The 21,620-nt window shown below is 43.8% G+C and overlaps 1 protein-coding gene across 9 annotated transcripts in view; it reads right to left on the bottom strand.

Annotated features, from left to right (window-relative positions):
- Cluap1 (clusterin associated protein 1) overlaps positions 1-21,620 on the bottom strand; it is a 36,873-nt gene that overhangs the window by 7,218 nt on the left and 8,035 nt on the right. For all 9 annotated transcript variants that reach the window (XM_031360805.1, XM_031360806.1, XM_031360788.1 and 6 more), the window contains 6 exons: positions 18,093-18,188; positions 16,032-16,115; positions 11,689-11,822; positions 6,316-6,457; positions 5,023-5,095; positions 1,648-1,755 (listed from right to left, as the gene is read on the bottom strand). In XM_031360805.1, coding sequence (XP_031216665.1) covers positions 1,648-1,755; positions 5,023-5,095; positions 6,316-6,457; positions 11,689-11,822; positions 16,032-16,115; positions 18,093-18,188 — 637 coding nt within the window. The remainder of the gene's footprint in view (positions 1-1,647; positions 1,756-5,022; positions 5,096-6,315; positions 6,458-11,688; positions 11,823-16,031; positions 16,116-18,092; positions 18,189-21,620) is intronic.

The raw sequence follows: 21,620 nt of genomic DNA, 5'->3' as shown, positions 1-21,620 counted from the left end.
AAAAAAAAAAAAAAAAAAAAAAAAGTGAGCCTGCCCAGAGGGTGTAAGAGCTGGCCCAGCCCCTCATAGGCTGCAGCACTTGGGAGAGTGGGCCCTGCACCTTGACTGGGCAGCACAGTGGGGCTGGCTCTGGAAGCATGGGCACAGGTGAGCTGGCCCCTAGAGCATGAGAGCAGGAGAGCTAAGCCTACCTCCTCTTGATGGCCACCATTGGGTGGCCTAGCCAGAGCAGTGCTAGACAGCTAACTAGCACATGTAGTGGGCATCAGTGAGAGCCAGTGGGCTGATCAGCTCAGTTTTCACACAGGCCCAGATTTAGGGCTCTGAATTGATCTATCCCAAAATCTCTTATCATTAGTGAATGGTTGGGATACATGAAAGGTCAGTCCTGCTGTTCCAAAGCTGCAGGATCTCCATGACACAGGGCAACAACAGGATAACCAGGAGGAGTTCTGATGACGATCCATGTTGATGGTGTCACAGAAGTCAGAGTCTTGAACCAGATGAGTGACTCATTGCAATGAGCACTTGCAAGAGAAGGTATGTGGACAGAAGGATATACTACGGGACACGCTGTGACACAACTTCCATGATGAGATGTTTCCTATGCTTTGTTTTGTGTGTGTGTGTTTTATTGGGGTTAGGTTTGCAAGGTTGAAAGGTGGATATGAGGGGACAGGGAGATGAGCAGTACTGGGGCGCATGATGTGAAACTCACAAAGGATCAATAAAAAGTTAAAAAAGAAAAAAAAATCCTCTCAGTATTTGGGGAGGAAATGTCACTGAACTCCATTGTTAGGTCACATGCAGTAGAACTTTGTTGCCATCTGTGGAAAAAGAAAATATTCCTCTTATATGAACCAGTGTCACCTGTACTTGGATCTAGATAGAAGCTTGGGAATGAGAATGTGACCAGGCTCCTGCTGGCTAGGTCCAGGCAGTGCAGGAGGAGAGAGGCACTGCTCAGGGCAGGCCTAGAGCATTTGCCAGAAGCCCTTCCCTTGGTTACACAAGTGCAAAGTCTTATGGCATTTGAAGGCCCTAGCCTTGGGTTTTGGAACTGGGCTGTGTGATTTTACTCTGCAAGCACTTAAGCAGGATTTGAAACAGACACTGCTGTTCTCAGACTAGCATGAGTCAGTTACACAGCTTTTCTAGTGCTGGGTCCCATCCATCAAATGAGTTCTGTAAGAGGCACTCATGTAACCCTTTTTGTGTTAATTCCGTGGCCACAAGGGATGTAACTGTACTGACCAAAACAAATAGCCCAGAGAGCTCAGCTATCTGTGGGAAATCGGAAGTCACAAATGTGAACCAGCTATCCCCAGCGCATAGTGCTGTATCCTGTAATCTCAGTGCCTAGGAGGCAGAAGCAGGAGGATCAGGTGCAAGGTCATCTTGAGGTATATTGTGAATTCAAGACCAGCTTAGCTACAAGAAGCAAACAAAAGGGCTATTAGAGACAATGACCACCCACGAGCAGTTTGAGAGACAGATCCTGAAGAACAGATTGAGACAGGCAGTGCTTCCAGGGACCCTTCTCAGTACACTGTGGCTCTCAATTCTAAGCAGCACTCACCCAAGTTTGCCTTTGGAGTTCTGAGAAACAGGCACAAGGAGCTGGGTGACAGGAGTTAGTTATACTACCTTGCATGAGCACCTCCATCGCTGTCCGAGGCTTAGACATCCGTCTGTCCTCCAGCTCGCTGTCCGATTCATCATCCTCTTGGATGTCTATGTCCGAGTCCTCGTTGCCTGGCAGGAACACCATAAGGTAGAGTAAAGAGCAGGCGTTCCATTACAGTCTAACATCTCCTTCCTACTATGGCTTCAGTGTAAAAGCACTGCCTTTCTTAGTCCTCTTTTCATCCATTAGATTTTATGAGACTCCCTGGATTTGTGCATAGGTACTTACTTAAGTGTTAATGCAGACCATAATATGCTGTATTTGCTTTAAGCGATTTTTCAAAGCAGAAACAACATGGATCAGGTGTCTTAAAAGCATTATGACTATCTGAAATTTTTACGAAATTGAGAAACTGGCTGTCAAAGTGGAAGTCCTTGGTTAACAGGGTAAAATTCTACTCTGTTCTTTGTCAGGCTGTGACTAACTCAAGAGCCTTGATCCTAACAAAGGTGGAAGTGGATGTGAAAGAACAAGGCGGGAGGGAGGTGAGGAAGGAGTTAGGCTAGGGCTGCAGAGGAAGCTGTTCTGAGAAAGTGCTGAAGTGACATTCTTACCGGGGAAGATTCTAGAATAAAGGCGTACATTGATGGGGTTGTGGCTCACTGCTTACTTTTTTTTTTTTTAAGCAAAGTTCTGAGTCCAATCCCTAACACTACATACACAGACAATTAATACTTTTCTCTTAGAAAATTTGCTTTTTTAAAAAAATAAATTGTATTTATTTATTGGGGGAGGCATTCAGGCATGCATTCTATAAAAGGCTATTTTCAGTGCAATCATTTTTAAAAACATATTTACTTATTTTAAATATTTGAGTACATTGTAGCTGTCTTCAGACACCCCAGAAGAGGGCATCAGACCTCATTATAGATGGTTGTGAGCCAACATGTGAGCCGGGAATTGAACTAAGAACCTCTGGAAGAGCAGTCAGTGCTCTTAACTGCTGAACCATCTCTCCAGCCCCTAATCACTTTTTTAATAAAAAAAAAAAAAATCATGTCTCTCCTTTTCTGCTTTCCATCCCCCTCTGTACACAAGCACGCGCGCGCGCGTGCACACATACACACACACACACACACACACACACACACACACACACACACACTCAGTCTCCCAGAGCTGGAAGTGAAGGCAGTTGTTGGCTACCTGATATGGGTACTAGAAACTGAACTAGGATGTTCTGGAAGAGCAGTACTGTTCCTAAGCACGGAGTCATCATTTCCAGCCCCCAAATCATTCTATATACATTTCTTAAATACTTGTTCATTGTCTTTGTGCCTGTAAGCTGAACATTTCCTAGACAGAACCAACAGAGATGATAATGGGAAGATAAAGCTCTCTGCCTAGTACCTTACTGTACCCAGGAAGTGATGGTTTGGGAAGGAGGGTCTTGGAGGGGCTTGCAGTTGCTGCTGGTCTGACACTGACTTAGAAGTCAGCCTAGAAATCCAGCAGTTGTTGGTCTTCCAAAAGACTTTGCTTGGTACCTCTATGTGAAGGTAATGTCAAGGTAACTGAATCCACCCAAGTATGAAGGGAAGGTAACTTGCTTTCTTTAGCCAAAAGAAGAGCTGTCTTCTTCAGGTCAGGAGGAGGGCCTGGGCACTGCAACAGTATCACTAAGAATATCCTTCAAGACTCCAACACAATTTGAAAACCATATATATCTTCTAAAAGTCTTTATACAAAAAACAATCCATATTAACATAATTTAACACTGTAACAAAATCACCACTAAGTTTAGTTTTCCTCCTACTTCATCTACAAAAATTACAATATTGAATGTCTACTTCACGTAATATAGAGGTCACTGCACTACTTGGTCTCTGCCTTGACTGAGCTAGCACTAAATAAGCAGGAGCCTGCTTCACTGCATACACTGCTCAGATTTCCTAAAGGATCCCAGCAGTCCCTGCTCTTTCTAGGGCTCTCTGAAAGCAGGTACAACAGGAAACAAACACAAAGGGAACAGGCAGGTTGGAGAAGAGCTGGATTCCCAGGTGTACTGTTTTGACAAACAAGAATAAAGGACATTTCATCATGAAAACAGAACTAAGCAAGAGAAGCAAGTCAGTGCAACAGAACTGTGGTGTATCAGGAACACAACACACTGCCGTGGTTCCTTGTGTCGAACTGTTGCCCTGGTGTCCTCCTGGTGAGTACTGCCACTCTCTTCCAGAGTCTAAGCCTCATGTTTAGTAGTTTTCTACAGGTGACGGCCTTGTTGAGCACTCCTGGATGACCGTGTATGGGATTTCACTGACACTTTCGCTAACACTGCATGCAACAGCCTGCTTTCAGCCTGCTCTAAAATATGGGACCATTCCCACTAGTAGGGATAATTTTCATTCATAACTATTTATTACATAGAGTTCAAGCTAACTGTCACATTTAAACAAACACAAATGTCATAAGTATCATAAGAAATGAATGTTAGTGAGATGCTGTATAGTTGTAAGCAAACGTTATTATCATTGAAAATAGATTCTTCTGTCATATACTACATCTCAATCACAGTTTCCCCTCCCTCCACTTCTACTAGCTCCAACTCTCTCCCCTCTTCCCCAGATCCATTCCCACAGCTTCCTCTTCAGAAAGGAGCAGGTCTCCAAGAGAGGACAGCCAAACAGGATGAAACAAGATACAGTAAAACAAAGCAAAAGCCCTCAAACTGGGGCTGGACAGGGCAACTCAACAGGAGGAAGAGTCTCTAGAGCAGGCCAAGGAGTCTTAGACAGACAGACTCCCACAGTTAGGGGGCCACAGAAACACCAAGCTAGCAGCCATAACAGATATGTACAAGACCTGGTGCAGACACATGCAGGCCCCATGCTTGCCATTTCAGTTTCTATGAGAAGCAAGCTGTCTGAGTAAATTCAAATGTCACTTAATATAAAAGCTGTGAGAAAATTGCTATCTGAAAATATTCTAGTACTTCTAGTCAACAATGGCAGATTTGTTAATAAGATATCATCTATTGTTGTTACTACAATTAAAAATGAGAGAAAAGAGTTTAATAAAAATATTTTAAAACTGTAAGTAACTCTGCTAGAGAAATGTAAATAACTCATTGCATACCTATCATGCAAAGCTATTGATCTGAGTTTGATCTCAGAACTCATAGAGACGTGGAAGGAGAGAGGACCGACTAGAAAGGTATCTTCTAACCTTGACTTTCACACCACGACACACTCACACCAGCACTTGCACACTTGGCACGTGTGCACATACATGTCCACCAAACACATACACACACACACAGGCACACACTCTGAATGAAAACCTTAAACACAGAAGTAACTCTCACAGCTGGAAACACTGAGGACCGGCCTTACTTCCACTCTTGAGCAGTCGCTTCTCTTCTTCCTTTAGCTTATTCTGCATCAGACGGAGAGTATTTTCAGCTTCCTGTGGAGGAGGAAAAATATAGATTCAGAATAATGAACTTTGGTGGATGATCTGATTCTTCACTACTGTGTAAATACTGAAGTGTTTGTCATATAGAGCAAAAACCATGATAAAACAAAAGAAAACAAAAAACCTTAGGAAGTTGTTTGCAGGAATTGGCAAAATGGCTCACTGGTGTGGATCACTGGCTGCTTTTCCAGAGGACCCTGTTCAATTCCTTGTACCCACGTGGTGGCACAAACACCGATTCAAGAGATCTGATGGCCAGTTTTGGCCTCTGAGGGCACTGCATACACATGGCACTTGGTATACATTCAGGCAAAATGCAAGTAATTCAAAATAGACATGCATGTTTAACTTTTTAAAAGTTAAAGAGAATTTGCTTGAGCAACCTATGGGTCCCCAAACCTGTGTTCTTCCTCCGTTGTCTACCCAGCAGCCTGTGGGAGTGGCCTAGACATTTGATGCTCTGGCTCTATACCCTCCTCCTACTCCCACACCACTCTAAAGGAAATGAGGGACATAAGAAGAGCCCAGCGTGTGCTGCAAGGACAGTAGACACAGGAAATTTGTCTAGTGCAGCCAGCCACAGCTCTAGGGCTTACAATAAAAGAAAGCAAAAGTGTTTCCATGTTTCTGTCATACTGCTTCACCACTCCAATGCTAAAGATGCATACAGACAGGTCAGGATAATAAATGAGGAAATCGCGCCAGGCGGTGGTGGTGCACACCTTTAATCCCAGCACTTGGGAGGCAGAGGCAGGTGGATTTCTGAGTTCGAGGCCAGCCTGGTCTACAGAGTGAGTTCCAGGACAGCCAGGGCTATACAGAGAAACCCTGTCTCGAAAAACCAAAATAAATAAATAAATAAATAAATAAATAAGGAAATCCTGGTCACAGTTCCCAGTGTAGGACCAGAAGGGATGTCAGGTGTGTTGGCAAATGGAGCCCTGATTAAGCTGGGCATGGTGGTATGTATCTTACAGTCCCTGCACATAGGAGGCTGAAGCTAGAGGCTGGGCTGGATAACACTGTGAGACACTGGCCCTCTCACCCCCTAAAATAAACAGGAAAAAGCCCTGATTATTGTCAAAAAACTGCAGTAAGGATCTGGAGAGGTGGCTCAGGCATCAGGTGCTTGCTGCCCAGTGTGAGCAGCACAGTTCAGTCCTTGAGCCCATGCAAACACTGCTGCTCGCATGAGCAGGCCAAGGCCTTACTTCAAACCTCTCCTGCTCCATCCTGTGGTGGTCATCAAGCTGCTGCTCCAGGTGAGCCAGGTTCCGGAACTTCTCTAGATAGATGTCATATTGCTTCTGCAACTCTTCCTCAACCTTCTCATACTCATCCATAAAGGCTGGCCTAAAATGAGCAAATGAAATAAAAAGCGAAAGCCAGTCAATCTGCAGTAGTTTGAAATTTAAGACTCCCAACTGCCATCATCACGAATCCTCTCAAATACACCATGAAACCTCTAATTACATAAGGTCCCTACTCTGAAAACTGATTAAAAATAATTCACTTTAGCTGGGTGGTGGTGACGCATGCCTTTAATCCCAGCACTTGGGAGGCAGAGGCAGACGGATTTCTGAGTTCGAGGCCAGCCTGGTCTACAGAGTGAGTTCTAGGACAGCCAGGGCTACACAGAGAAACCCTGTCTCGGGGAAAAAAAAAAAAAAAGAATTCACCTTTACCCCTCTCTACTCACCAAAAGAAGTTTTTTGTTTTGTTTTGTTTTTGTTTAATTGTCCCCAAAGAGCCCAAATTATACTTGTAACCAGGATCTTGTTTCTGGAGCTATGTACCTTGGGCCTTACTCGTCAGCCTGCTCCATGGTTCCTTTTCAGACATGGAGATGCCATCCTAAAACTTTCTGATATCCTTGTTTTTAAGTATTATCGCTTGCCAAATCAGGGCCAATGAATCTGAAACAAGTTCAATATCATTTCCTTCAAGGATTAATTCATCCTTCTGAGCTTAAGAGACAGAACAAGCAACACTTGTCCTCATCCAAACCCTGTGGATATATGTTGTTTTCACCCAGGAAGTTTCAGATTTCCACTAAAGATGCATTCTCCTGAATTGATGAGGAAGTAATCATACACAGACCTCATCTTGTGACAAAAGCCTTGTAACACCCTTGATCGTGTTCTGGACATGATTGCACATGCTTTTGACAGTGGCCAGTTCCTCTGTTACCCCACCATTTGTCAATGCAGAGCCTCTTTTTCCTTCCAAGGAGATTCAGCTCTACATTGATGTGCTTGAAGCCCCTCTGCAGAGTCTCCTGGGGGCCCTTCACAATGACAGTGAACCCCTTCAGAGTGATGTCGACAGTCTGACTACTGAGAATTGTCTTCATTCTCACAGTAGATGGGGCAAAAAGTGAACAAGTATTCTTCATAAAACACTGAAAACCCTGAAAGGAGGAGAATTAAGCAAAAAATTATGTATAAATTACCAACAACATTTATTGGATGTAACCTACATCCTCCCAGATTTTTTTTAGTAGTGTCTCATGTAGCCTAGACTGTCCTTGGTGAGTTCCTGATCAGCCTCCTGAGTTCTGGGTTTCATATGTGTGCTATCATGCTAAGCCCCTAAATATAGGTACAGATAGAAATAAGTATGTATGCGTGTATTTTTTAAAGATTTATATTATTTATATGAGTACACTGTCTCTGTCTTCAGACACACCAGAAGAGGGTATCAGATCCCATTACAGATAGTTGCGAGCCATTATGTGGTTGCTGGAAATTGAACTTAGGACCTCTGGAAGAGCAGTCAGTGCTTTTAATCACTGAGCCATCTCTCCAGCCCATATGTGTATTTTTTTGAGACAAGAGTTTTATTCTGTAGCCCTGACTAGTCTGGAACTCACTATGTAGGCCAAGCTGGCCTTGAACTCATAAAGATCTGTCTACCTCTGTCTTCCAAGTACTGGTATTAAAGGTATATATCATTACATCCAACCAGGAATGTATATTTTTAATAAAAAGTTAAATCATACTTGGGAGAGTGGGACCTGTACCTCACCTGGGCAGCACAGTAGATAGAGCTGGCCCTGGTGGCACGGTTTCAGGTGAGCTTCCCCGAGGGCACGAGAGCAGGAGAGCTGGCCCTGCCCCTTTCCAGCTGGGGCACTGGGTGAGCTAGCCAGGGCAGTGCTGGAGAACTTGCCCTGCTGGTGTATGTGCAGGGGAGCTGGTGGGCTGACCAACTCACCTACCACCCAAGCCCAGATCCAAGGCTTAGAGCTGGCCTACCCCAACATCTATCTCATCTATGAACTGCTAGAGCCATATGAAAGGGTGGGTCCTGCTCCAAAGCTGCAGGATCTCCATGACACAAAATAGCAACAGGATATCTGAGAGGAGTCCTAGGGAGGATCCAGTATTGATGATGTAGCCAGAGGTCTCTTAACAAGACCACTGACTCATTGTAATGAACATTTGCAAATAAAGATGTGTGGACAAAAGGTCATACTGTTATACACACAGCTTCTGTAATAAGATTTTTAAAAATTCTATCTTAATTTCTTTCCTTTAAGGGTGGGATTGCAGGGGTGGAGGTGGATATGAAGGGATGGGTGAATGAGCTTGGGATGTATGTGAAAGTCAGAAAGAATCAATAACAAGTTAAGAAAAATTAAATCTATTTTGCACATAATTCTGTGGATTTCATTTCAATGAATCACAGGCTCCCATAGGGTTAACATAGTGTTTACATATGTACTGTATATATCTCTCAAAATCAGTAAGTTAAGCATGCATTATCTTAGTTGGTATAAAAGTCTATTGTGTACATGACAAAACTTAGTCTTCCATGGAGTTAAACAGACTGCTGCAAATGAGAGGGGTTTTAAAACAAAATGAAAGGAAAGTCTGTAATGCAGAAGCCTGTTTGAACTGGTTGGCAAGCTTTCCTTTTCCTTCTTAGTATTTCTTTTCCTTTCCTTCCTCTCCTCCCCTCCCTGCTCCTCAAGTGCTGGCTCGCTTTTGTCATATCTTGCTTTGTTATTAATCTTTTTTTTTTTTTTCGACAGGGTTTCTCTGTGTTGCCTTGGCTGTCCTGGAACTCATTCTGTAGACCAGGCTGGCCTCGAATTCAGACATCCGTCTGCCTCTGCCTCCCAAGTGCTGGGATTAAAGGTGTACGCCACCACTGATTAAAAATTCTGATCTTAACAAATATAATAAGGTGCTGGAGAGATGTCTTAGCAATTAAGAGCACTGGCTGCTCTTTCAGAGGACAAGAGTTTAATTCTCATCACCCACCAGGCAGCTCATAATCTGTAACTCCAGTTCAATGGGATCAGGTATACATACAGATAAAACATCAATATGTATAAATTTCTAGAGAATTAGAATTAGTTGTAGAAGGACACACCTGCAGTCCCATTAGCCACCATCCTGTGGTAACTCAAGTGCTGAGATACAAGGAAGGGTCCCTTTAGCCCCAGAGTTGGGAGACAGACAGCCCCCCCAAACACATATTGAAAAATTCAAGGCGGGCTGGAGAGATGGCTCAACAGTTAAGAGCACTGACCGCTCTTCCAGAAGTCCTGAGTTTAATTTCCAGCAACCACATGGTTGCTCACAACCATCTATAATGGGATCTGATGCCCTCTACTAGTGTGTCTGAAGACAGCGGCAGTGTACTCGTATAAATAATAAATAAATCTTAAAAAAAAATAAAAATAAAACTCCAGGCATGTACTGGGTCTCTTTCCATGTTAACAGAGGCTGTGGACGCCACCCTCCACCTGAGCTGAGGATGTTCCCTTCTCAAGTTAAGTTCTCCTGAGTCCATCATGGCCCAGACTTGGGTTAAACTCTTGGTACCAATATCCTAACAGGAGTGCTGGATGCTACCTATCAAGTAAGGGACAAACATGTGGACAGACCCTTGGTCTTGCACAGCCCCTGAAACTCTGGGGGCCACTTTGATTTCCTCAGCATCACTGAAATGTCAGTTCTGACAGCTGAGATGCTTGTCCATGGCATCAAACACACATCAAAATACAGAATGCTTCACAAATCTGCATGTCATCCTCATAGGTCCACGCCACTCTGTCATTCCAGTCTCAGTGTACAGGCTGGAAAGCAAGCACCTGAGACAGTTTTTAAAATGACACAAGGAGTTGGGAATGTGGTATTTGAATGAGAACAGCCACGATAGCCTTATAGATTTGAATGCTTGTCCCTCAGTTGGTGGGAGAGTTTGGGAAGAATTAGGAGGTGTGGCCTCGTTGAAGAAGGTGTGTCACTGGGTGGTAGCTTTGAGGTTTCTTTTCTTTTCTTTTTTTTTTTTTTTTAGTTTTTGGAGACAGGGTTTCTCTGTATAGCCCTGGCTGTCCTGGAGCTCACTCTGTAGACCAGGCTGGCTTTGAGGTTTCAAAAGACTTGTTCTATTTCCTGTGTGCTCTTTCTCCTGCTTGTGCATCAAGACATGACTTCCCAGCTGTTCCTGCTGCCATGTCTTTGGTCCAGCATGGACTCTAACCTCTGAAACTGTAATCCCAGTTAAATGCTTTCTTTCATAAATTAACTTGGCATGGTAACTTTTGTTACAGCAATAGAAAAGTAAGACAGAGGATGAAACAGATGGAAAGACAGCACTAATCTTTTAAAACTAGAAAAGAGCAACTTTTCTATTTCTATCTTTCTAAAAGATTTGGGGCTTGCTGGGGGTGGGTGGCACATGCCTTGAGTCCCAGCATTTGGGAGGCAGAGGCAGGCCTCACAGATCTCTATGAGTTCATGGCCAGCCTAATCTACATAGTGAGTTCCAAGACTGCTAGAGCTAAATAGTAAGATCTGTTCTCAAACAAGCAAACAAAGATAGGGCTTTGGGGCTGAGGTAGAGTGAGTCCGCTTTAAGGTTGACTTTGTTAATGAGTCCGAGAACTTTCATGGCAGTGATTTCGGCAGAGGAACGAGTGAGGCCCTGGGCTAAAATGGGAGGCCCCTTGGTGACGTGCTCTTGGTGCCCGCAGTTTGCCAATGCTCACTCCCAACATTGTAAAAAGAAAAGCCAAAAAATATTGAGACCAAGGAGGGAAGGAATAAACGAAGTAAAGAGAAGAGCACAAAGAAAATCTGAGGAATATACAAAAGGTTCCACTGACACAGCAATGCGCTGGCCACTAATAAACTGCTCAGTGGAACTGTTTCTTCACTGAGACAAAGTCATAAAGAAAATGAATTGCTGACAGGTGAGGAATTATCAAAGTGAAAAGTCTAAAATCTACTCTACCCAGAAGATGGGAGTCTGTCCTGTTTCACTGTAATGTGTGGTAAGATGTTAGAAGGCCAAGCTTGGTGTAACTCCCTCCACTGGTTTTACTTTGTCTCCTGTTACAAGAAACCACAAAACTTTGAAGAGAGCTCTGGGGTTCAGCCATGTTGCAGGCATATTAAAAATGGTACAGAGAGTGAGAGAGTACAGCAGTCTGCTTTTAGGACAGGCAACCAGGAAACTGTGGCATGGGGTCTCTGTGCATGAGGCTGTTTTTTGATAGCTTAACAGCTTATGCCATGTCCTTCCCTCCAATCTAATGCCCACATCCACAGACACTCTAGTCACTCTACCTGACACTCTGCAGGGTCTGCAGTCGCTTCCGATTTCTTTCCAGTTCTAATTTTCTCTTTTCAATTTTGGCTTCTAAGTTGGCTTCATCAGAGGCTACATTATTGAGCAGGTCTTTAGTCTTCTGAACCTGTGCCTACATTGAATAGGGAATAGTGAGACAAGGCGCCAGGGGGGCTGTCACCTGACTCTGAGCACAAAGCTCCTTAACACTGAGCAAAGCAGCATCACATAAACCACACATGAAAGCAAAACAACAAAACCCCACCCTTCCCTCACTGGAACTTAATAACAAACTATTTCCGGTGACAGGGGTGAAAGGAGGACACATGGACAGGAGAGACTACCACTCTTGTCATGAAAAGGGCATGTTTCTGTCCATGGAAGCAAGCAGAAGTGGAGAGAAGAATGTCCTAGTAAAGACAGAGAGGTCATAAGCTCTGCGTCCAGCCTGCTTGGTTAGGATTGGGCACTAGTAGACCACTTTTCACTGTCAGCCTTCACTTGGGCTGCTCCCTAGTTACACAATACCAACCTAGGGAGTGGACACACACACACACACACACACACACACACACACACAGATATGCACATACACATACATACACAGTTACATACACAGACATAGACACATACACAGACAGACAGACACACACACACACACACAGATATGCACATATACATACATACACAGTTACATACACAGACATAGACACATACACAGACAGACACACACACACACACACAGATACACACAAAAGACAAACATACACAGACACAAGACAGACACACACACACATACACACAGAGATATGCACACACACATACAGAGATATGCACACACATATACACACAGGCACATACACAGTTATATACATGGACACACACAGTCACAAATACACAGACACAGACACAGACAGACAAATACACAGATACACACAACACAGACACAAGACATACAAACACAGACACACACAGTTGGCTCAGAAGGTGACCAAAACCAAAACCCTCATGAACTAGCCTCAGTTCTGACCCTCTGTCTGCTTTGATGGACAAAGAATTCTTTTCTCTCTATGGTAAAGCTCAACTAAAAACTAAAATAAATGGAGAAACTGCTTTATTGGTAAAGAGAAGGAAGAAATGGATCCCACAGCAACCACTAGCCATTCTGGGTAAGATGCAGCTTTATAACAAGGTCTAGGCACAATGGGACAGCATCTCTAGGTTGTTGGCACTACAGGGGGTCAAAGACCACAGGCTACATCCTCAGACATTCCTATCTTTCTAAGAGCACATTTGCTTGAAGTGGGCATGATAAGAGCAAATGTGCTGGCTTCATATTCAGGCTATGAGAAGCTGGCTGTTGGGAGCCTTGTGGTTCAGATCACCAAATGAGCTATACCAGAATTGAGCATAACTTGGGTGTGTATGATCCTCTTTCCCATGTTGTAACTGTTTAACCCTGCATGAAGTTCTTGATGGCAAGGTAGGATTCCCCTCTGGGACTTGGCACGTATGTTATTATAAAGGTTTTTCTGACTGTTTACTGCAGGTCTTCGCAAAGCCATGGGATCCACAAAGAAATGACTTTGGAAGAGTAGACCATTGCCAAGGTTCTCAGAGACAGGACATCTTTTGAAAGTACAATTGTTGTCAGTGAATTTATGGCTTCACTGTTTTTGCGTAAGTAAAACCAGTCATTTCTGTCTGATTTTTGTGTGTGCTAAGGGAATCAATCTCAAAGCTTTACACAAGTAAGCCAGACAAGTAGCTATCACTGAGCTGTGGCTCCAGCTCAGCACACGATTTCTCTGATTCTTTCTTTAAAATCACTAAAGAGCCAGGCATGGTGGTGCTTGCATTTAATCTTAGCACACAGAAGAGGCACAAGGGGAGGCAGACCTCTTGAGTGTGAGACTAAATTGTTATATATAGTGAGTTCCAGGCCAGCTAGAGCTGCAGAGTAAGCTCTATCTTAAAAAGAAAACAACCACAAATAAACAACACCAGCAACAACAACAAAAACAACCTAAGTGGCAAGAGTAAACACACATAAAAATCTTTAAAACAATATATATACATATATATTCATTTATTGCATTAAGAATTCTAATACAAGTATAAATTCATTCCAACAGGAAGATGGTGGGCCCCTACTCAACAACTTTTTTTTTTTTAGATTAAAAAAAAAAAGATGTACATTGTATAAGTCTATGTACATGTGTGCAGTGCCCACAAAGGCCAGAATAGAGCATCAGATCCCCTAGAATTGGAGTTTCAGAAGGTTGTGACATGGCTAATGGGTGCTGGGCACCAAACTTAGGTCTCTGGAAGAGCAGTATGTGCTCCTAACAATGAAGCCATCTCTCTAGTACCCTTAATCAATAACCTTTGCTGATAATGAATATTTTCTGATTAGGTCACACTATAGCTTATGGAATTTATCTGACCTTAAAGTCTTTTCTGTGTTCTCCAATAAGAAAGATCAGTGTATAGACAAGGACTCCCAGCTTCTGGAAAGAACCAGCCTGTACTTAGCAATCCATCTAAGAACCCATGCTATCATTTTGCTTTTGCTTTCAGAATTATGAAACATCAGAGGTGAATATTTTTTGACAGTGATGAACTAGCAGGAGCTGTCCATCAAGGAACTAACTGTGCCCCTTCGGGAGGACCAGCTTTTAACATTCTGTGCTCAAACTGTATTTGGCCATGTTCACTTGATTCAGTTAGAATATTGGTATGCATAAAATATGGCTATTTACACATTTTTAAATTCAGAAGCCATCCTACAATTACAGAACAGGTAGGATATAATACAAAGCACTTGCCCTGAACTAGGTGAGCAGAGACTGCAGTGAAGTCCAGCCACCTTCCTCCTTTTGTGTTTCCTGTTATCCAGGAAACAGCAAACCTACAACCGGGCAGGAGCACAGTACGTGGTCACTGTCATGTATTCTCAGGGTCATTGCTATCTCCCTGAGTGTCCTAGGGACATTTCTGTAGCTGGCAGGAGCAGCAGACAGTGCTGTTGTGGTTCTGGGTGTTCCTCAGTAAGGAATGCTCTCCAGCTCTCCTGTCATTGCGTGACCTCACATTTTGGTAAGTGTCAGCCAGCTAATTAATAGAGTGCTTCTATTTTGTCCGATTGATTCAGTTATGCACCTCTGGTAAGAATACCACAGAAAGACTCCATCCTATAAGCTGTCATAATTTAAATTATTTAATGATGACACCTTATTTCCTCCCTTGATTGAGGGTGAGGATAGAACTCCATTTGCTCTCTTGCTCTTTGTAATAAGTATTGCATTGGTAGTGTCCTTGATGCATTTTTTTCATTTGAGAAGTGATTGCTTCCTATTTCATTGATCTATACTATAAAATCAACTATTGTAATTCATTTATTTTGATGTGTACACAGTCCCTGGTTTGGTCCGGGGAAGCCCATCAAGTTGGCACCATGTCTCCCTACAGACCCCTGGTAATCTTTGAACACCTTTGTTCTTCCCAGTATACTAAGAGGTTGTATTTTACCTAACCAGCTCTGGAATGAGCCCTTTTTTCCTGGATGCCCTGGCTCCCATTAGTAGAGAATGGCATTTAAAAGCCAAGATCCACGTGCTTGTTATACTCAGAGCTTAAAAAAGCATGATGGAGCTATGTACATGTGGACATACATGAATTAACGATGCATTTACACATGTGTGCATTTGTAACAAAACTTAGCTGACAGTGGGGGAGTGGGAACGGTGGCAACTGTACTACCTGTTACAGGGCAGCTTAGAATTAAGGGTTGGGGTGTAGTTCAGTGGTAAAGTACTTGTCTAGCATTTACAAAGTTCTGAGTTCTAAACCTTTCTCTACAGAGAGACAGAAAGAAAGCCTGGAATTATTTAAATGCCCAGTAGTGAGGAATTCGCTAAACAAAATAGGATAATACTCACCAAAATATCAAAATAAGAATGGCTACATTACTTTAAAATTGGTGAATTTTTTTGAGGGGGGGGTTGTTTTGAGAGAGTTTCTCTGTGTAGCCCTGGCTGTCCTGGAACTGGCTTTGTAGACCAGGCTGGCCTCGAACTCAGAGATCCACCTGTCTGCCTCCTGAGTCCTGGGATCAAAGGTGTATGTTACCACTGCCTGGCAAAAACTGGTGAATGTTGAATGTTTAATAACTTGAGAAACTGCTTTTACCTAGGAGGGAAACAGTAGTAGTCATAATGTAGAAATTCTAAGCCATCCTCCAAGCTTCCTGAAGTCCCTCTTGTTCTGTCTGGTGCACACAGAAACTCACATATCTGAGCCCCGGGTGTTAAAACAATGAAGAGAAGCAATGCAGTCTTACCAAAAGGTCTTTGATTGCAATCCTCATCACCTTTTCAGTCTCATTGATCTCTAGAGGTCTAGCAATGGCTTCTGTCCTCAGTTCCTAGAAGAAATGAAATCACTTATACACTTTGAGTTTAATTTTTAATTTCTATTAGTTGCCAATTTTTTCCTTAAGAGCCTGGTTGTCTCCTAAGATACGCTTGAGCCATCCCCTATCCTCAGACTCCCAAACTGCTGGGATTGTAGATATTCACCTTCGTGCCCAGTGATTTTCCCTCAAAGTATGGGCTATATATGTCACACTAATTCCACAAAGTCTAATTCAGTGGTAGAGACTATGGCTCAGCATGTGCGATGCCTGGAATTCAATCACTGACACCATAAGAAATTAAAAGTGACATTTACAATAGAGCATATGTCTGTGCAAAACATCTTCTATAAATGTCCTTCAATGCCTACTTGGGCTCTCCTGAGACTTCAAGTCTTCATTTTCAGCTCAGGGTCCCATGTGCCCCTAGGGGTGACTCACATGAACACTCAGCACAGGTCAGTCTGCTGTCTATGTGCCCACAGCCCCTATAACCAAGCCTTGTGTTTCTGCTTGTCCCTAGAGTAGAATGGAAGTATTACAATGGAACTGTGCAACCGGGAGAGCACTGGAAGGTGACACACTTGAATGACAGCCAGGAAACACAATCTGCTCACAGCAAAAACTGTTAGATCGAGAGTGCATGCTTTAAACCCCTTCCTTCCGTGTGTACATGGCAGGATTCAATAGTTCTTTTCTCCTTAACCCAGTGCTTTCCAAACTGCTGTTTTGTCAAAACTCTGATGTTAACTTGTGGCATTAAAGCAGCCTGGGTCTGGAGGGAGTCAGATGTTCAGCACAGTTTGGGAACCGTGCTTAAACAGCCGCTTTAAATAGAGTGGATAGGCCGGGTGGTGGTGGCGCGCGCCTTTAATTCCAGCACTTGGGAGGCAGAGGCAGGCAGATTTCTGACAGCAGGGCTATACAGAGAAACCCTGTCTCGAAAAACCAAAAAAAAAAAAAAAAAAAAAAAAAAAAAAAAAAGAGTGGATGGTACACAAGGTATGACTGCACTAAACAGCAAATTTCATAACAACATCTTCCAACTACCTGGAAGTGCTACCTAGATCACTGGTCACAAACATTTATGTTATAATCATCTGGGAAAACTTTGAAACTCCTAATGCCTAGATCATATTCCATATCAGTGACATTAACATGACAGCTGGCTTCATAAAGATGTCTAGGTAAGTCTGGGGGCCAGTGAGTTCTGGGAGCCATGAACTGAGAGGTACACTATTGAGAGCAATGCAGAGAAGAGGCCAGGAAGAAAGTCCCAGCCTTAGGCTGTATATTTGCTAACCCTGAACTATAGGTTAATGATATTAACCATTACAGAATCAAAGCCCCACTCCTAACCAAGGAGCCATTTGCAATTGATAGCTGCTAGAAAAGGAAACTCAGTTTTATTTATTTGTTTGTTTGTTTGTTTTGTTTTTTTCGAGACAGGGTTTCTCTGTATAGCCCTGGCTATCCTGGAACTCACTCTGTAGACCAGGCTGGCCTTGAACTCAGAAATCCACCTGCCTCTCTCTGCCTCCCAAGTGCTTGGACTAAAGGCGTGTGCCTGGCCAGAAACTCAGTTTTCTTCATGGCATGGCACCTCGTGAATTAACCACACTCCAGACAGGTTCATGCTCATGAGTGGCTGGCCAACACAAAATGGACTCCATGCCCTTTTCTTTTGATTGTCTTTTGTTTTTTAGAGAGAAAAAAAACCATGGAGTTGGGTATGTAAGGAAGGAAGGATCTGAGAGAAGTTGGAGGAGAGGAAAGAAGAGGACTAAAAAAATATATATTGTATGAAAAGTATTTTTAATTAAAAACAACACCAGTGGGCAGAGTCCACCAGGATCAGAAAATGATTCATGTCATCTACCAGTTTCCCACACATTAGCCCACTCAATCAGGAGTAGCTGAGTATAAGTTGGAAGAAGTACAGGCAAGAAGTGAGAGAGACTTTTCATTCCCAAACCGAACACTACTCACCCTCAGCTCAACCTCCTTGCCCAGCAAGTCATACAGAGAAGCTCCTTTGGCAGTGATTTCAGAAGCAAGTTGTCTGGCTGCTTTCAAATCTGCAATCTGGACAGAAAATTGCACATACAGAACCCACATTTTTCAACAGGCACTCAGCTGCCACCCTGCTGGGCCCCATGCAGGCCTGTAACTACGGAGCACACATCTGCTGGGCTCCATGCAGGCCTGTAACTACGGAGCACACATCTGCTGGGCTCCATGCAGGCCTGTAACTACGGAGCACAAGTCTGCTGGGCTCCATGCAGGCCTGTAACTATGGAGCACACGCCTGCTAGGCTCCATGCAGGCGTGTAACTATGGAGCACGCATCTCAGCAGCCCTTCTTACTGCTGTAGGACAGAGCTCCTGGACACCAACGTAGGAAACAATGACAACATTCAAAAGGGACCAAATCTAGGACACCTGCTCTCTCAGAAACCCAACTGTAATGTCCAACTGAATTCACAACTAGAGGAAAGAACAACAGAAAGGTGACGACATGCTTCCTACTTAGACTGTACTAGTAGAATGACCCCAGGGGCGTCCCACGGCCAGTACCTTAGAGTTTCCTCTGAAGAGCTTCTATGAAGATCAGGGAGTCCAACCCCACTCAACCCCACTAAGACTCTTCTGGGCTCCCATGGGCTGATGCCGACAGCTCTGATGATGACTCAGACTTTCTTAGGAATGCCTACCCCCCTTTTCCTTCAATGCTAAATCCCCAAGGGGCCCAAACAGACAGGCATCCTTGCTCCCTCTCCTCTCTTTACTTTCAACCTACTAGCAGCAACTTATCTTAATTCTCAGCAGATTCTCTCTCCTTCCCTCCACTCCCCCTCTCTGCCCATTCTGTGCCCGTTACAGTTCCAGCTTTTCCTCTTAAGGCCCAGGGTACCATTCTCCATTTCTACATGCTTTGCCTGCCTGACTGGCAGCAAGTACCCCCATTGCTCTCTAAGATTCACCTCACTGTTTCCACTTCTACACAGTGGTATGGGCCACGGTTCAGTCTCTGGTATCTCCTTTCTGGCAGATTCTTACTTCTCACCCACGGTTTTAATCCCCCTGGATGCTGATGCCTTCTAACCTTTAGCTTTAGTATCACATACAAATTCTTCCTAGGCATCCCTACTTGGACACCCAAAAACTTAACAATTTCTGCAGTGAAACTCAGAACAAATATTTCACTAGCTACAGTGGCTATTTTTATTTTTAGATTACATAAATATTAATAATATTAGAGCCCACTTCTTTGATTATGCTAGCCACTTTAGCCAGTGGCTTCTGAAGAATAAGCCCAGATGCAGCCCTTGCACACCATTAACCAAGTCTGGCAACACGACTTGAGGATCTCATGTTATCTCACATTCCTCAATTATACCCAAACTTATAAAATCTGCCATCGATATACAAGTGAATCTGATAAGGACCTACACGGTGGAAGGAGAGAACCAATTCCCACAATGGCTTCTGATCTTCTTGCCCATTGTGACACCGTGTGCCTATAGACATAAATTAACTTTTAACTATGTTTGAATCTCACTTGTGACCTCTGGCTCCTAGCATGTGTCTCTCAGGCAAGCATGATAATCACAATGCTTTCTCTGGGTCCTGAGAGAAAAGAGCTGCCCTGGTACCAGATTAATGTGTGTCTTATCTGGGATCTTTTCATTCCTCAGTTCTGCATCTGAGCCTTCGGCTAAGAACCTCTTCAGTTGCTTCTGCTGAGACCTTTTTATGGCAATATATGAGAAGGCCCTGACGATACCTTTCCCACCCTAACACAGTAACCTGGTAATTCTCCATTCTTTTGTTTGTTTCTTTTTCAATATAGGGTTTCTCTGTGTGGTGCTGGCTGTCCTGGAACACACTCTGCTGAGAACTCCATTTTCTACTCCAGAGTAAGGCTTTTCTGAGGCCAGAGGGCTTACTGGATTTACCCTCTAGCTTCCTTTGCTTTTCTCAAATGAACAAAACACACTGTCGTCTTGGGACTAGTCCCTACTCTTCCCTCATGGTCTGATGGCCTGTCCCTTCCCTCTCACTTCTGCTAAGAAGTCACGTATACCTAGAGCCCCTGATGGTCCTGTTTATGACAACGGCCCTGACCATCAGCGCACTCCATTTTCACACTGCTCTGCTGGTCTCCAGGACACTAACTGCATCAAATCTTCCACACCTCTGCCACAGTTGTTTACATTCTGATTCCTCCCAGTAGGCAGCAGGAGCCAGGATTTCTGCCCTGTGTTTATACCTGTATCCTCAGTGCCCAAACACAATCTGATAAAATTAGGCTGTAAACCAAATGGATTTCTTGTGACTTGCTTTCATCCCAACACTAATGAGAACAAAACTGTTACCACAGTCTGAAGAACCATCCTCAGTCAGCCAGCAAGGAAAGAGAGAATGTTGCAGGTTAGACATCTTCCACTGCCATGTTTGAGACAGACTTCTACTAGCCACAGACTTCACCATCCTTACTGTCTTAGTCAGGGTTTCTATTCCTGCACAACATCATGACCAAGAAGCAAGTTGGGGAGTAAAGGGTTTATTTGGCTTGCTTCCACATGGCTGTTGATCACCAGAGGAAGCCAGGACTGGAACTCAAGCAGGTCAGGAAGCAGGAACTGATGCAGAGGCCATGGAGGGATGTTCCTTGCTGGCTTGCTTCTCCTGGCTTGCTCAGCCTGCTCTCTTATAGAGCCCAAGACCTCCAGCCCAGAGATGGCACCACCCACAAGGGGCCCTACCCCCTTGATCACTAATTGAGAAAATGCCCCACAGCTGGACCTCATGGAGGCACTTCCCCAACTGAAGCTCCCTTCTGTGATAACTTCAGCCTGTGTCAAGTTGACACACAAAACTAGCCAGTACAATTGATCCCTTGTCAACTTGACACACAAACACATCACTATCAAGTCTCAACCCTTATGTTCTTATTCATCCCCAAGATATAAAGTCTCACAGTCTTTACATACAAAAAGTTCAGTCTATTTAAAATGCCCAATATCTTTTAAAATTCAAAGTCTCTTAACTGTGGGCTCCACTAAAATACGGTCTTCCTTCAAGAGGGAAAAATATCAGGGCACAGTCACAATCAAAAGCAAAACCAATGTCTGGGATCCAACTCACGATCTTCTGGGCTCCTCTAAGGGCTTAACCGGTCACTTCTCCAGCTCTGCCCTCTGCAGCACACAGCTTGTCTTCTGGGCTCCAGATGCCTGTACTCCTCTGCTGCTGCTGTCCTTGGTGGTCATTCATGGTACTGGCATCACTAAAACACTGTCTTCCGCTGTAACTAGTCTTCACCAATAGCCTCTCATAGGCTTTCTTCACGGTGCCAAGCCTCAACTCCTTTGCATGACCCCTTCAGTCCTGGGCCATTAATTGCAAACCGAGGCTGCCCCTTCTCCAATGGCCTTCCATGGCTTCTCACTGTGTCAAGCCTCAACTCCTTTGCATGACCCCTTCATGCCTTCAAAACCAGTACCACCTGGG

The sequence above is a fragment of the Mastomys coucha genome, unplaced genomic scaffold (genome assembly GCF_008632895.1).
Source record: "Mastomys coucha isolate ucsf_1 unplaced genomic scaffold, UCSF_Mcou_1 pScaffold12, whole genome shotgun sequence".
NCBI lineage: Eukaryota > Metazoa > Chordata > Mammalia > Rodentia > Muridae > Mastomys > Mastomys coucha.
This window is presented reverse-complemented; position numbering and strand designations above follow the sequence as displayed.